Below are 16,569 nucleotides of genomic sequence, written 5' to 3'. Positions count from 1 at the left end.
GGCTTTGCTGGGGTTTTCCCCCCAGGGGTGTGCAGAGGGTTCGCCTGGGTGCCCATTACTTGCTCTTAAGACATCAGTCAAGAGTTTGCAGTCTCCTCTGTCCCTTTCCTTGCAGCACACACTGTGCTTTGCTTGGGCACACGGGGTCCCGTTCCTCCCCCTCCCCCATTACCTGTTGCAAGCTCGGGTGGAGATTCAACACGTGGAGACGCCAGCCCACCCCCTCCTCCACCCATCCGAGTGGGGCTCAGGGCACCCTGGGATCCCAGAGCCCTGTCTGCCCAGCCCTGTCGCCTCCTCCCCGGCACGCTTCGCCAGACACCGCGCCCCGCCGCCGAGCTCCTGGCAGCCGGCCAGAGCTGGGCAATACCCGCGGCTCGGCGGCCACTTCCTGGGTCCAGACGCGGGGGGTCGGGGAGGGGGGAGTCGTTCCCTGAGGGAACTCGGGCGCCCTAGTGCGGCCCGAGGCGCGGGACTGCCCACATCGCCCTTGAGGCCGCAAAGACCACCCATCCCTCCTCAGGCGGCACGGGAAAGCGGGACAGAGGCGGCCCCCTTGGCAGCCAGCCCACGGTCCCCGGGGATCCCCGAGCCGTCGCCTGGCCGGTCGCCCTCTGGGCTGTCGGGCTGGTGTTCGAGGCGAGAGCGCAGGCTGCGGGCGGTCGGGCGGGGGGGGGGCATCTATTTCAGCCGAGGATCGTGTGATAGGAAGCGGTGACAATGAGTCACAGGGCGACGGGGCGCGAGCGCTCCCCCCACCCCGCCCGCACACGCTCGCGGGATGGTTTCCGAGGCGAGCGTGGCCCACTTCAGCTACCTCAGCCGTTACACAATCCCGCCCGCCCGCGCGGAGGAGGGGCCGCCCGGCCCGGGCCGCTCGCGGCCCTTATGCAACCAGTGCTCTCCTGACCTAATTCCACGCCGGACCCACCCCACCGGGAGCCGCGGCCCCGGAAGGGACAACTCCCGGCAGCCACGGCGGCCCCAGGCCGGGAGGGAGCGGCAGACGCAGGCGCCGACCGAACATCCCAGGCTGGCGGGAGCCCAGAGGCCCCGGCGCGCGAGTGGGAAGGGTGCGAAGTTCCCCTGCCGGCCCGAAAGCTACGGGCAGGTGTTAAGAGGGGCCCGGGAGCGCAGAGACAGAAGGAGAAGGCGAGCCCGAGAAACAGACGGTGACACCGAGCAAGAGCCAGAGTGACAAAGATACGGAAAGAAAGAAAAAGACGGAGAAACAGAGCGACACAAACAGAAGCAGGGGCTGAGACACGCAGAAACACACAAGCGAACAGGAGACACAGAAAAAGACAAAGAGCAGGGAGATAGACAGAGACCCAGAGAAAGGGCGATGAACCAGTAGAGACAGAGAAAAAGTCGGAGACGGAACTCCAGAGCCCCCCTCCCCCACTCCGGTCGCGGTCCATCCGAAGGTCCGCGCGCCCTCCTCCGCCCGGGTCCACCCCGCAGCTCCCCGCCGGGCTCGTGCCCCCGCCCGCCCCGGCCCCGGCGGCACGGTGGGCTCACCCAGCCTAACTGCCTCGTTGTACTTGAGCAGCGCCGCCTCCACCTGGCGCTCGCGATACAGCCGGTTGCCCTCGTGCCGGAGTTGCGACGCCCTTGCCGGGCCCGGGAACAACTTGCCGAGGAGGCCGCTGAGCACCACGTTGACCCGCAGCGGCGGCGGCGCCTGCTGCCCAGCCCGCCGGGCCCCGCGCGCCCGCCCGGTGGCCACCATCAAAGCGGAGAGTTTGACCCCGCACAACGCACAGCGCCGGTCGGCTGCCCGCCCGCGTTCCAGGCACAGTTTACAAAAGGTGTGTCCGCAGGACAAGGACACGGGGTCTGAGAGAAATCCATGGCACTTCCGGCACTTGAAGCCGTCCCACACCTCGGTGGCCTCGGCGGCCGTCGCCGCCCCTGCCTCTTCCGCCGCCAGCGCGCAGCTCGCCCCGCGGCTCCCGTCCGGGGTCTGCGGCGCCGGCTCCTCGCCTTGAGGGACTTTCTCGGCCAGGCAGCGCACCAGCTGCTCCAGCTGCTCGGCCACCAGCTGCTGCCGCTCCGAGAGCTGTCGGTACACCTCGAGGGCTTCCCGGAGGCGCCCCCCAGACGCCAGGGCGTCGGCCTGCGTGAGCAGGACTTTGCACTCCGGCGTCGAGGCCCTCGGAGGCCGCTCCTGCGGCGGCGGCCGAGTCGGTAGAGGTGCGGGGCCTTCTGTAGCCGCCTCTGGGTGGGGGCCCGTGTCTCCGCGGGCCAGTGATGCCGCCGGCTCCGCCAGCTCTAAGTTGTTGCTGCAGAGCTCGGCGGGCAAGCTCAGCATCTGTTCAGTCTGAAATGAATCCATAGGGAGAGGGACATGCGTGGGGAAGAGGCGTCTAGGGGCCGGGGACGCGGAGCAGGGAGCGGCGGCTGAAGGGAATCGGGGCTGCCACGGCCGCCGCTCTGTCGCTCGCCGGTGCCTGCAGCGCCTCCGCGAGCTCCATGCCGGCCGCCCCGCGCCGCCTAATAACTGTCTTGTCTCAGCAAAGTGTTATATAAAACGACACCACGTGATGCGCCGCCACGCCGCTCATTGGCCGGCGGCGGGGCGATTGTTACAAAACCAGACAGTTTTGTAACAGTGTTGCGCTTGCTTCTTTGGGCTTAGCTTTTCTTGGCTTCTTTTTGCAGTTGTTTGTGTTTACACTCTGTCTTAGTTCCCCCTCGCAATGTGGTTCCTTTTCGGAAGACGGGGAGGGAAAGAAAAAACCCAGCGTCTTCTCCTGGGCTTCTCCGTCTCCAAACCCTACCCCATCCCACCTCCAAACCCGTCAGCAAACAGGTCCCCTCTGCCAGCCGCTCGCTAGCGGTCCCCTCTCCCCTCCAGAGGCCGGTACCTCGAGGCGCGCAGTCCGCCAGGTCTTTGGGGACGCCGGAGGCTTGCCCTCCCAGGGGCGACGGCGGCTGTCTGCGAAGGGAAGCAGGTTGGGAGGGTCCCCGGGCAGCCCCCCACCCGGGTCCCAGCCCCGGCTCCTCACACCCGGGGTCCCTGGCCACCTTCCCCATGGAGTCCCCCAAAGGTAGTGAGTGCGGTTATCCGAGGGCGCTTGATCTCCTGTGCCGGGAGCGACTCGGAGCAGCGGGCCCGGCGGGCTCAGCAGTTTGGCGGCGCTCGCTGAGCGGAGAGGGACGTGCGGAGAAGATGCGCTCGCCGGCTAGCGCCCGGAGGAGGTCCCCCGCGCTCCGCGCTTCCTCACCTCTGTCTCCTCCAACGCTGGAACCTGCGCTGGGGCGGGAGGCCGGCGCCCCGGCCCTGGGGGCCACGGGCAGGATGGGCGCGGCTGCGAGCACAAGGCCTGCTGGGGTCAGTGGGCACTCCGGGGGCGTGGGAGAACGGCGGGCGGAAGGCGGGAACCCAGAGCGCTGCTCGGGAGAAAGTCCGCGAGTGCCGGCGCACTCCAGCGGCCGGCCCCGCTGCCTGCCGGTCCGCCGCTCCAGAGCGGAGACTTCTGACGCAGGCGCGTCACAGTGGGGGGCTGCGCACAAGCCGCGATGCTTGGCTCACAACGGCTAGGGGCCTCAAGGGTGCCCCGCTTCCTTCCAGAAGGCCAGAGTGAACCGCCCACCCCACGTCTCCCTCCCACCCCCACACTTCGGACGGGAGCCGCTCGCGCAAATAAGGGTCCCGCTGCTCCAAGCAGGGAGGTGGGGTCTGGACTTGTCTCCGGCTCAGTGGGCCTCCGGAGTCGGCAGGCTCTCGGTACTGCCTGGAGCCACGACCGAGGTAGAGTGCCGCCGCAGAGGCCTGAGGACCTACAATGGGCGCCTGCTCTGGCCATTTCTTAGCTGAGTGACCTTGGGCAAGTGATCTAAAACTCTGGGAGCCATCGTTTTGGCTTCTGAACCAGTGTCAAGGATGACTAGTTATGTTTCAGAGCTGGGAACCACAGGCTCCATCCGGGCTGTGTCTCTTTAGGTCATTAATCCCCCTTGAGTCAACACCAAGGTCCCAGAGAACAGGTACTGTGCAGCTATCCTTAGAGCCTCCCTCTGAGACAGGACAGGGGGAGAGGGTCAGAAGGGAGAAGGGACATGGGCACATAGGGGAAAGGGACCAAGAAAAGAAACAGAGGAACTCAGGATGTAGCGAAGAAGGCACACATAGGAAAACTTGGCTTGCAGCCCTGGCTTTGTCATAACTTGCTGTGAGACTTTGGGCGAGTCCTCCCACAAGGTCTTAGTTTGACAAGGTCTTGTCCTAATGTCCAAGGTTCCCTCCAGCTTGAACCTTGACAGCCTTCTATCCTAAGACTAGATGTCATGATACCCAACTCAACTACTTAAGTACAAAAGACTAGTCCAGATGCTGTGGGAGATGGTGGCTTGGACAAGGGGGTGAGGTCAGCAGTAGTAGTGGAAGGGCAGGGGTGGCTAGATGGCTGTCCTCTTCTTCAAGGTCAGACCTGAGCTAGATTTTGAAGCTGGGGAAGTCAGGAGACTGGCCAAGAGGTGGAGGAGAAGGCTATGCCGGGCAGTTGGGGAGAAGCTGGAGCTCCTGCTGACTTGCTGCCTAAGGGGAGCTCCTTTCACCTTCAGTTTCCCCTGTTATTGAATGGGGTCTATCAGTCCTTTCAGGCTGCTATAACAAAACATCATAGACTGGGTGGCTTATAAACAACAAACATTTATTTCTTACAGAGAAATTTATTTCTGGAGACTGGGAAGTCCAAAATCAAAGTGCTGGCAGATCCAGTGTCTGGTAAGAACCCTCTTCCTGGCTCAAGACAGCTGTCTTTTTTCTGTAGCCTCACATGGTGGAAAGGGGCAAGGGATTTCTGTGAGGTCTTTTATAAAGGCATGAATCCCATTCATGAGGGAACCCTCATGACTTAATCACCTCCCAAAGGCCCCACCTCCAAATACCATCACATTGGGGCTTAGGTTTCAACATATGAATTTTGGCGGGGGACACAATCTGTAGCAGGGTTCCAGGCATTAATTATCTGCCTGTCCCTTCTGGCGCCTGTGAGCAGGGATAATCTGTGGGGCAGGTAAAGAGATTTATATGAAAGGGCCATGAGATGGATAATGATGAAGACCTCTTAATTCAAAAATTTTATCCCTTTGACAAGTTTTAAAAATAAATATTGGTTATCCAAAATTGTCTTCCAGATGCAGATTTGGGATGTGCCTTGCTCCCTGGACCACCTTGACAAGTAAGCATTCCCTGGGTTGGCTTCCCTCCCTTACCCTCCATGGCAAGGAGGCAAGGAGAAGGCCAAGTCAGGCAGTGGGTTTCATTCAGTCCTGCAGACTTCGAGTAGAGTTGCTCTCATCAGGTAGCCCCTCTGGGCAGCTGTGTGTGCCACGGCTAACCAGGAACTTAGGAAGGTTAAAAGCTGCCAGCGTGTTGCAGGGTGCAGTGGTGCAAAAGGCAGCACCATCCACTCACTGACCAGGCCACGTGAGAGTTTTACATTGCATTTTCAAATCAGGACTGCCTGTAGGATAACACCCAGTGGGTTTCTATTGAATACTGGAGAACATCACCACAATGCTTGTCTTTTCTTCTTTCTTTAAACAAACATTCCATTGATATTCATTTGTGGACCAACTCACAAATCTCCTACTCAAAACTTCTTCTCCTCTGCCCTTAATAATTGAAGTTCCCTAAAACTTGACGATGAGGGGAGAGGAGAAATTCACAATGCTTTTTCAGATGCAAATATTCCCTTTAGAGGGCTGGGTCCTTCAAACCTCCATTTATTTTGCCAGCATCCCCTCCTGGTTAAGGTTAACCAAGAAAAAGAGCAAGAGTTGATCCGCCCCTCCTTTTCAACTGACTTACAGCAAGTTTTCCAACTGGGCTCTGAGGATTCTCTCTGGGGCCCAGAGGAGACAGCAGGCAGGGTTCGACTCTAGCTCCCCTCAACCAGGGCAACCTTGTGTCCACCTGTTTCATGTAGTGAGCTTTGGGGATGATTTCATTGAAGAAAGGCTTTCCCTTCCTTAAAATTAAAAAGTTTGAAAACTGTGGCAGTTTTCACCTCTTTTAACATATTTGCTGAGCATCTTCTATGTACCAGGCACTGTTCTAGGTATTGGAGATATATCAAAGCAGCACTTGGCTCCCAGGTCCTCCCTTATATATGGTGGCAGCTTTTCCCCACACATTCTTGTCCCGGCCTCCCAGGCCAACTAGAGGGCAAGGACTAGTGTCTTATGTCTTTCATTTCCTCCTCAGGGGACAGTATTTGAACAGACCGTACTGAACACTGCAGTGGACATTCTGACCCTACATGGGAGTGTGCAGAGGGACAAGAGGAAACCCAGCTAGAATATGTCATACCTTTGCCCTGGGTTGTTCACAGAGAGAGTGGGCATGCAGATAATTAAGGGTTAACAGTCCTACACTTGGGAAGGACTGGTAACAGCTCTGGGATGGAAGAATCCAGTCAAAGCCAGGGAGCTGCAGTGAGGAATGAGCAACACCGCCACACACACCCTCTCTCTCTCTCTCACACACACACACACACACACACACACTCACGCTATGCATGGAAGCTTGGCCAAAGCATTTACTTGTTCCTTACTTGAGTTTCTCATTTTATAAACTGGAGGTGATCCATCGATTATGTAGTCCTTAGAGGAAAAAAAATTAGGCATGGTGGGCATTAAAGACATTGACATGAAAAAGGCTGCCCCTTGCTATCTAGAGTAGCCAAAAAATCCAGAGCTAAAAGAAACTTTACAGATCAGCCCTGGTTTCACAAGTGAGGGAACTGAGGGCTAGAGAAGGCAAGCGACTTGCTGCAGGTCACAATGGGAGTTTGTGACAGAGCCAAGATTGGAAGCTAGGGCTCTTGCCTCTTTGTTTAAAGTTCTTTCCATGTGACCAGAGAGCTTCCAAAGGACACAGAACGTCTCCCAAATAAATAAGAAATTATTTCAGATTTCCGAATTACAAGATTTGCCATTCAACAAATATTTATTGAAGAGATACTAGGTGCTAATGGAGCTGGCATTTGCGGGGCAATAAGAGAAGGGTAGGTCATGGTTTTTACCCTCCAGTAGCTAACTGAGGAAACAAGAGGCAAAGATTTGAAACAGTTAAGTAAAAATAACAAGCAGTATGTGAGAAGTGCCAAAATTGGGGGAACAGTGAGTCCAAGGGAGATCTCAAAGGAGACAGAACGCAATGCTTCCCATCTCGTAGCAAAGGTTCCTTTAAGCTGAGTTGGAGAGGATTTACATAGAAAAGTTAAAGACCACCCCGCTGCTCAAATCAAGGGGGTTCCCTTCACCCTGGGGGCCACTTGGCCGGGAGAAAGGAGAAGAAATCCAAGTAAGCCAGGCTGGGCAAGGCCCAGGAATTTGTATTTTTAAAGGCCACCCATGTGATTATCATGCTCAGCCAGGTTTGAAGTTCACCCGTGTAAAGGGTAATGCAGAATAGATTGGATAAGGGCACCCCACTCCTCTCCCTAGCTCATCCAGTTTCTCTGGGGGTAGGCACCAATAAATCTTGTCTGCATTTTACTGAAGGGAAAACTGAGGGTCCAGAAACTTTCGATGATGTGTTCCAGGTCATTCAGTAAGTAGTGGGGACTCGGTTTCCTGCCAACCATTAGAAACAGAAAGATCATAATATACCATCCCGAAGAAGATTTTGCTTCATTTCTCTGTAAGACAAGTCAGACCCGCTTGGTTAGCTAGAGAGTTCGTTACCCAGAGTACAAAAAGGAGCAAGTCTCTGGAGCTGCCAGGTGTGTGGGACAGAGCCCAGGGCGACGTTAGTTGCTGGGAGATCGGAGTTCTAACTTTGCTGTGTGACTCAGCCCAAGCCACTTCCCCTCTCTCTTTGTCCTTCACCTATTAATAACGATGCCCCACGTCACCGTTGGGATAGCTACCAGTGATGGAAAATGCACAGCGCGGTTAGTTCCGATGTGATTCCTGGGAACAGAAGTGATCCACAGCCATCTGCCGACTGTTGTGAGTAAAATATGTGCTGGCTGCCTTCGGAGCAGGGGCATTTTCTTCCCAGGAAGAGGGTGGGCTAGAGGCCTGAGGCTGGACTTTGCCCTCTTCAGGGTCATTGACCAATGTGAGGCTCTAGAGATCCTGGCAGAGAGCAGTCTGGTCTTAGGAGGAAAAAGAAAGAAAAGGCAGGTTATCTGGAGGGAAAGCAGCAAACATTCATCAGAAGGAAATTATCTGAAGACTTTGGCAGGACTGGGAAATGGTTAAAATCAAGGCTTGGATCTTCTTTTATCAATTGTGGTAAAATATACGAAATGTAAAATTTACCATTTTAGCTATTTTTAGGTGTACAGTTTACTATTAAGGTCATTCACATTATTATGCAACCATTACCACCACCCATCTCCAGAACTTCTTTTCATTTTGCAAAACCGAAACTCTGAACCCATTAAATAACAACTCCCCGTTCCCCACCCGCTCCAGCCCTGGCCAACCACCCTTCTATTTTGTCTCTGTGAATCTGACAACTCTTGGTATCTCAAATAAGTGGAATCATATGGTATTTGTCCTTTTGTGACTGGCTTATTTCACTTAGTATAATGACCTCAAATGTTCATTCATGTTGTAGCATGTGCCAAAATTTTCTTCCTTTTGAAGGCGGAATAATATTCTCTTGTAGGTATATCCATTTATCCATCAGTGGACACTTGGATTGCTTCCACATTTTGGCTATTGTAAATAATACTGCTATAAACATGAGTATACAAATATCTCTTCTAGACCCTGCTTTTACTTCCTTTGGATATATACCCAGAAGTGGAATTGCTAGACATATGGTAATTCTATTAATTAATTAATTAATTAATTAATTAGGTTGCACTGAGTCTTAGTTGCAGTAGGTGGGCTCCTTAGTTGCGGCTCATGGGCTCCTTAGTTGCGGCATGCATGTGGGATCTAGTTCTCTGACCAGGGATCGAACCCGGGCCCCGGGCATTGGGAGCGTGGAGTCTTAACCACTGCACCACCAGGGAAGTCCCGGTAATTCTATTTTTAATGTTGAGGAACCACCATACTGTTTTCCACAGTGGCTGCACCAATTTACATTCCTACCAGCAATGCATAAGGGTTCCAATTGCTCCATATCCTTGCCAACACTTGTTATTTTCTGTTGTTTCTTTTTATAATAGCCATCCTAATGGGTGTGAGGTGGCATACCATTGTGGTTTTGATTTGCATTTACCTAGTGACTAGTGATTTGAGCATCTTTTCATGTGCTTATTGGCCATTTGTACATCTTCTTAGGAGAAAGTCTTTTGCCCATTTTAAAAAAGAATTGTTTGTGGCTGAATGCAACTTTTCCATCTGCAACAACATGGATGGACTTGGCGGATATTATGCTAAGTGAAATAAGTCAGACAGAGAAAGACAAGTACTGTATGATCTCACTTCTATGTGGAATCTAAAAAATACAACAAACTAGTGAATTTAACAAAAAAAAGCAGACTCACAGATATAGAGAACAAACTAGTGGTTACCAGTGGGGAAAGGGAAGGGAGGAGGGGCAACATAAGGGTAGGGGACTAAGAGGCACAAACTATTAGGTATAAAATAAGCTACAAGAACATATATAGTACAACACAGGGAATATAGCCAATATTTTATAATAACTATAAATGGAGAATAACCTTTAAAAATTGTGAATCACTATATTGTACATCTGTAACATATAATATTGTACATCAGCTATATTTCAATAAACAAATAAAAATTTAAAAAATCGGGTTGTTTGTTGTTTTTTGTTGTTGAGTTTTAAGAGTTTTCTATATATTCTGGATATTAATCCCCTATCAAATATGTGATTTGCAAATATTTTCTCCCATTCTGTGGGTTGCTTTTCACTCTGTTGATAGTGTCCTTATCTGAAGACTTTGGCAGAAGTGGGAGATGATTAGAATCAGGGTTTGGATCATAAACTCAAAGTTTCTGGATTCAAAATCTGGCTATTTGCTATTGGGAAAACTAATTAACCTCTTTGAGCTTGCCTTACTTTTTTCATCTGAAAAATGGGGATAATGCTTATAATAATACCTAGCTTGCTATAATGAGGAATAAATGAGATCACACATCTAAAATCTCACCGCAGAATGTAGCCCAGGTTAAATGCTCAATAAGTGGTAGCCTTTATTAGTATTGGGCATAATAAGGAACCAGAATGATGTAATTGAAATGCGATATTAGTTACTATAAAATGGGTGAGTAGGCCAACAATATTAAATAACCAACCTGAACACAGTAATATTACATAATACTTATTAACACTGGTGTAACAAGTTGCAGTTTACAAAGCATTTATTTTTTTTCCCTTTTGCTTTTTTTAAAAAATAGATCTTTATTGGAGTATAATTTCTTCACAATACTGTGTTAGTTTCTGTTGTACAACAAAGTGAATCAGCCATACGCATGCATATGTCCCCATATCCACTCCCTCTTGAGCCTCCCTCCCATCCTCCCTATCCCACGCCTCTAGGTCATCGCAAAGCACCGAGCTGATCTCCCAGTGCTATGCTGCTGCTTCCCACTAGCTAACTATTTTACATTCGGTAGTGTATATATGTCGATGCTACTCTCGCTTCGCCCCAGCTCCCCCCTCCCACCCGGTGTCCTCAAGTCCATTCTCTATGTCTACATCTTTATTCCTGCCCTGCAACTAGGTTCATCGGTACCATTTTTTTTTTTTAGATTCCATATATATGCGTTAGCATACGGTATTTGTTTTTGTCTTTCTGACTTACTTCACTCTGTATGACAGACTCTAGGTCCATCCACCTCACTACAAATAACTCAATTTCGTTTCTTTTTATGGTTGAGTAATATTCCATTGTATATATGTGCCACATCTTCTTTATCCATTCATCTGTCGATGGACACTTAGGTTGTTTCCATGTCCTGGCTATTGTAAATAGAGCTGCAATGAACATTGTGGTACATGACTCTTTTTGAATTATGGTTTTTTCAGGGTATATGCCCAGTAGTGGGATTGCTGGGTCATATGGTAGTTCTATTTTTAGTTTGTTAAGGAAACTCCATACTGTTTTCCATAGTGGCTGTATCAATTTACATTCCCACCAACAGCGCAGGAGGGTTCCCTTTTCACCACACTCTTTCCAGCATTTATTGTTTCTAGATTTTTTGATAATGGCCATTCTGACCAGTGTGAGGTGATACCTCATTGTAGTTTTGATTTGCATTTCTCTAATACTTAGTGATGTTGAGCATCTTTTCATGTGCCTCTTGGCCATCTGTATGTCTTCTTTGGTGAAATGTCTATTTAGGTCTTCCGCCCATTTTTTAACTGGATTGTTTGTCTTTTTGATATTGAGCTCCATGAGCTGTCTGTATATTTTGGAGATTAATCCTTTGCCTGAGGGTTGTCTTTTTGCCTTGTTTATGGTTTCCTTTGCTGTGCAAAAGCTTTTAAGTTTAATTAAGTCCCATTTGTTTATTTTTGTTTTTATTTCCATTACTCTAGGAGGTGGGTCAAAAAAGATCTTGCTGTGGTTTATGTCAAAGAGTGTTTTTCCTGTGCTTTCCTCTAAGAGTTTATTTTTGTGTATGGTGTTAGGTAGTGTTCTAATTTCATTCTTTTACATGTAGCTGTCCAGTTTTCCCAGCACCACTTATTGAAGAGGCTGTTTTTTCTCCATTGTATGTTCTTGCCTCCTTTGCCGTAAATTAGGTGCCCATATGTGCGTGGGTTTATCTCTGGGCTTTCTATCCTGTTCCATTGATCTATTATTTCTGTTTTTGTGCCAGTACCATACTGTCTTGATTACTGTAGCTTTGTGGTATAGTTTGAAGTTAGGGAGCCTGATTCCTCCAACTCCGTTTTTCTTTCTCAAGATTGCTTTGGCTGTTCGGGGTCTTTTGTGTTTCCATACGAATTGTAAAATTTTTTGTTCTAATTCTGTGAAGAATGCCATTGGTAGTTTGATAGGGATTGCATTGAATCTGTAGATTGCTTTGGGTAGTATAGTCAATTTCACAATATTGATTCTTCCAATCCAAGAACATGGTATATTTCTCCATCTGTTTATGTCATCTTTGATTTCTTTCATTAGTGTTTTATAGTTTTCTGAATACAAGTCTTTCTCCTCCTTAGGCAGGTTTATTCCTAGGTATTTTATTCTTTTTGTTGCAGTGGTAAATGGGAGTGCTTCCTTAATTTCTCTTTCTGATTTTTCGTTGTTGGTGTATAGGAATGCCAGAGATTTCTGTGCATTAATTTTGTATCCTGCAAACTTACCAAATTCTTTGATTAGTTCTAATAGTTTTCTGGTGGCATCTTTAGGATTTTCTATGCATAGCATCATGTCATCTGCAAAGAGTGACAGTTTTACTTCTTCTTTTCCAATTTGTATTCCTTTTATTTCTTTTTCTTCTGTGATTGCCATGGCTAGGACGTCCAAAACTATGTTGAATAAGAGTGGTGAGAGTGGACATCCTTGTCTTGTTCCTGATCTTAGTGGAAATGCTTTCAGTTTTTCACCATTGAGTATGATGCTTGCTGTGGGTTTGTCGTATATGGCCTTTATTATGTTGAGGTAGGTTCTCTCTATGCCCATTTTCTGTAGAGTTTTTATCATAAATGGGTGTTGAATTTTGTCAAAAGCTTTTTCTCCATCTATTGAGATGATCATATGGTTTTTCTTCTTCAATCTGTTAATATGGTGTATCACATTGATTGATTTCCGTATATTGAAGAATCCTTGCATCCCTGGGATAAATCCCACTTGATCATAGTGTATGATCCTTTAAATGTGCTGTTGGATTCTGTTTGCCAGTATTTTGTTCAGGATTTTTGCATGTATGTTCATCAGTCATATTGGTCTATAATTTTTTTTTGTGATATCTTTTTCTGGTTTTGGTATCAGGGTGATGGTGGCTTCGTAGAATGAATTTGGGAGTGTTTCTCCCTCTGCAATTTTTTGGAAGAGTTTGAGAAGGATCGGTGTTAGCTCTATTCTAAATGTTTGATAGAATTCGCCTGTGAAGCCATCTGGACATTGTTTGGCTCCCTTAGAAAAGCACAGGCCCTTTAGGGGGACGGTCTGTTTATATTTTCTAAACAGATAGGTCTATTTATATTTTCTATAGTTTCTAATTCTTCCTGGTTTAGTCTTGGAAAATTGTACCTTTCCAAGAATTTGTCCATTTCTTTGTGGTTGTCCATTTTATTGGCATATAGTTGTTTGTAGTAGTCTCTTATAATCCTTTGTATTTCTGCAGTGTCAGTTGTGATTTCCCCTTTTTCATTTCTAACTTTAATGATTTGCATCCTCTCCCTTTTTTTCTTGATGATTTAAACATTCACCATTCATTCAACAGGCTCCGCTGGAAACATAATGATGAGTAAGACAGTCCTGCAGAACTGAGTGGGAGAAACCAACAAGGCAAAAGGCCATTTCAATCAGGGTGATGAGTGCTAAGATGTCAGAAGCATGGGATGCTGGGGCGCACTGAGGAGGAGGAGGTCAGACTCGGAGAGCACTTCCCCTACAGGATTACAGGGTTAGGGGAGGATGGGGTGTGGGAAGGGGCTGAGTCTCCTAGCTAGAGGAAAAAGCTACTGCAAAGGCTGGAGGTGAGAGAGGCTGGCTCATTGGGGAACAGCTACTAGTTTATTATGGCTGGAACTTAAGAGAGAGGAGCAGAGTGAGATAAGCCTGGAGAGGCAGACAGGTGCCAGACCATGAAGGGCCTTGTACACCAGGGCAAGGGTTTTGATCTTATCCTGAGAGTAATGAGAAGCTATTGAAGGGTTTTAAGCAGATTCGCCATGTAACCGGCTTTGCCTTCTAGAAAGATCTCTTTGGATCAGTGTGTAGAGTGGAATGAAAAGGACACAGCCTGGGGCAGACGAGGTAGAAAGACGAACTAAAGAAAGAACCATGAGGACAGAGAGAAGTGGAGGGTTCAAGAGACATTTAGGATAAAATGGAGCAGATATGGGGACTGATCGGATGACCTCAGTTGACTATTTGGGAATAACTCAGGTATTAGCATCACTCCTTCATTTGAGATGAGCCACAGAGGCTGAAGAAGGTTAAATGATTTGTACAAGGTCCCAGAGCCGGGAAGAATCTGATCAGGACTCTGTCTTTCCACCCTGACATCTCCTGTTCACTCCTCCCGAATATGCTGTTAGCCAAGTTCCTAGATCTTTATGTGTAAATCCCCTTTCAGGAATTCAAATCCTGTTTCTCCATTGACTGCTTTGCAGCATGTAAAGGTGTGAAGCCTTAGTTTATCTGAGTTTTTAATTGGTTGTCAATGTCCTAAGGCTTCACACCTTTGAGCTTCAAGATATTCCTTTCCTTTCATTCCACTTAGTGTTTTTTTTTTTCTGCACAAATCTTTTATTTATCTATTTTTTTTAACATCTTTATTGGAGTATAATTGCTTTACAATGGTGTGTTAGTTTCTGCTTTATAACAAAGTGAATCAGTTATACATATACATATGTTCCCATATCTCTTCCCTCTTGCGTCTCCCTCCCTCCTACCCTCCCTATCCCACCCCTCTAGGTGGTCACAAAGCACCGAGCTGATCTCCCTGTGCTATGCGGCTGCTTCCCACTAGCTATCTATTTTACGTTTGGTAGTGTATATATGTCCATGCCACTCTCTGACTTCGTCCCAGCTTACCCTTCCCCCTCCACTTAGTGTTTAAACAGCAATCTGGAAGCAAACCTTTCCATCCCAGGGAGGCTCAAATGAAGAGTCCGGGGCTCACAAAGAGTGAGCCCAAGTCCTAGGCTTGGCCACTAATTAGCTGTGCGATAGAATGAGTCACTTTCTACAAACTCCCATCTGAAAACTCAGGGGAAGAGAACGAACAAATGCATAGTCACTCGGATTCAACAACTTTAGAATCTCTTAAAATAAGTATACCTTCAAATTGTGAAAAGCCACTCTCTCATGAATCTGTTTGGTAAAGTGAGTTTCTGACCCCATATGACACTCATAGATATTAGGGATTTTCCCTGAAACTCAACTGTTTCCTCACCAGGGAGTATGGCCCTGCTCTGTAGTTGCTGAGCGCGGTGTTATCAGACTTAAACTGCCGACCAAGATGCATGGGTATGTTTGGTTTTCTCTCAGACACTTGCACTGCTAAGACTTTTTTTTTTGGTGGGGGGAGGTGCGATTCTCTGTTATAACACCAGCAGGAAGAGGGAAAATGAATGAAGAAGGTGAATTTACAGTTTATGGAAAAAGCCCACCATGCACTGTGTCTATCCTGAGGCATGGAGGACACGGTAAAGGAGCAGCGTCTGTGAGTGGCAGGGCCCTGCACCCCGACCGTGAGATGACAAAAGTATTCTTGCTTCAAACCCCACAAGCTAGGGGAGCCTGTGAGTGAAAAGGGGCCTTTGTCGGTGCCAACTCAGCCAGGCCCAGGATCCGGCAGGGCTGCAGCTCCTGCTCAACAGGAGGGATGGAGCCCTGACACTCCACCCCACTCCCAGGGGCTGGGCTCCGGGTCACAGGCCTGTGCAGTGACCCCCTTGGGATGTGCAAGCAAGATCAAGTCCTGAGACCCCGGCACTCCTGCCGGTCCCCTGCCCCTCCCGTGGCTTCCATGAACAGCAGGAGGTGCTGGGCCTGAGGACCCTGTGCTCTTCACCCCAGGGCTTTTGGCTCCTGTAGGCAGATGGCACCCCTGTGTGGGTGCTTCTCTTCGGTGAGCACCCACAGCCCGGTCTGGCTGTGACACGGCAGTCTCGGAGGCCAGGGACAGGACAAGTCACTCCCTGTGTGTGTGGGGGGGCGGGGCCTCACCTGGGGGCGCAGTCCCTCCTTGTATCCGCCATCACAGCACCACAAGCATCACACGCGGCCGTGGGAGCGGAAACCTCCCGGGAGGCCCTGCAGAGGAGCCAAAGAGACAGGAAGAGGATGGGAAGGCCCTCTGTAGACAGGCCCTGGGCAGGGAGAAGAGAAGCAGCACTGATGGTGAGAAGAGCGATTCCAAAGCCCTCGTGATTCAGTCAACAAACACCTACCTGTGCAGACACCATGGGGGTCACAAACTTGAAGAAGATCTGGACCGTCCCCCTAAAGGGCCTGTGCTTTTCTAGGGGAGCCAAACAATGTCCACACATCTCAGTGCAACCAGGAGAGCCTGTGGGGGGGGCAGGGGCAGCAGATGCAGAAGAGAAGGCTTCCCGGAGGCGGCGAGTCGGGGGCCGGGCTGTAAAGGAGCGCTCTGGACTGGTCTTCAGGGAGTGTGCCCTGCCATGCCCGGCAGGAAGTGAAAACCTCTTCCAGCTGTTGTGGCCTTGGGTCCTTCCCCCGTCCCCCCTGACCCTGATGATGGATCTGCAAAGGGAAAAGACGTGGCCACTTCTGTTGACTAACAGGGTGTAGGGTGGGGAAAGAGAGCACCTTTCCTTAAGGAAATCTGTTATCATTGTCCAAGTGTCTTCCCCTCTAGACCATGAACTAGGGCAAGCCACGAGTCTTGGGCACCTGTCACTCCCCAGCCCCTAACACAACTCCCAGTATATAGTAGGTGCTCAGTACATGCTCAGTGAATGATTGAATAGCTAGG

General features: G+C 49.5%; 1 protein-coding gene across 2 annotated transcripts in view; it reads right to left on the bottom strand.

Annotated features, from left to right (window-relative positions):
* The window catches only part of LONRF3 (LON peptidase N-terminal domain and ring finger 3), a 32,315-nt gene extending 29,831 nt beyond the window's left edge, over positions 1–2,484 (bottom strand). For both annotated transcript variants that reach the window (XM_061177917.1, XM_061177916.1), the window contains exon 1: positions 1,522–2,484. In XM_061177917.1, coding sequence (XP_061033900.1) covers positions 1,522–2,338 — 817 coding nt within the window. In that variant the 5' untranslated portion in view covers positions 2,339–2,484. The remainder of the gene's footprint in view (positions 1–1,521) is intronic.
* Positions 2,485–16,569: the final 14,085 nt, after the last annotated feature.

Source organism: Eubalaena glacialis, chromosome X, assembly GCF_028564815.1.
Source record: "Eubalaena glacialis isolate mEubGla1 chromosome X, mEubGla1.1.hap2.+ XY, whole genome shotgun sequence".
Taxonomy (NCBI): Eukaryota; Metazoa; Chordata; class Mammalia; order Artiodactyla; family Balaenidae; genus Eubalaena; species Eubalaena glacialis.
This window is presented reverse-complemented; position numbering and strand designations above follow the sequence as displayed.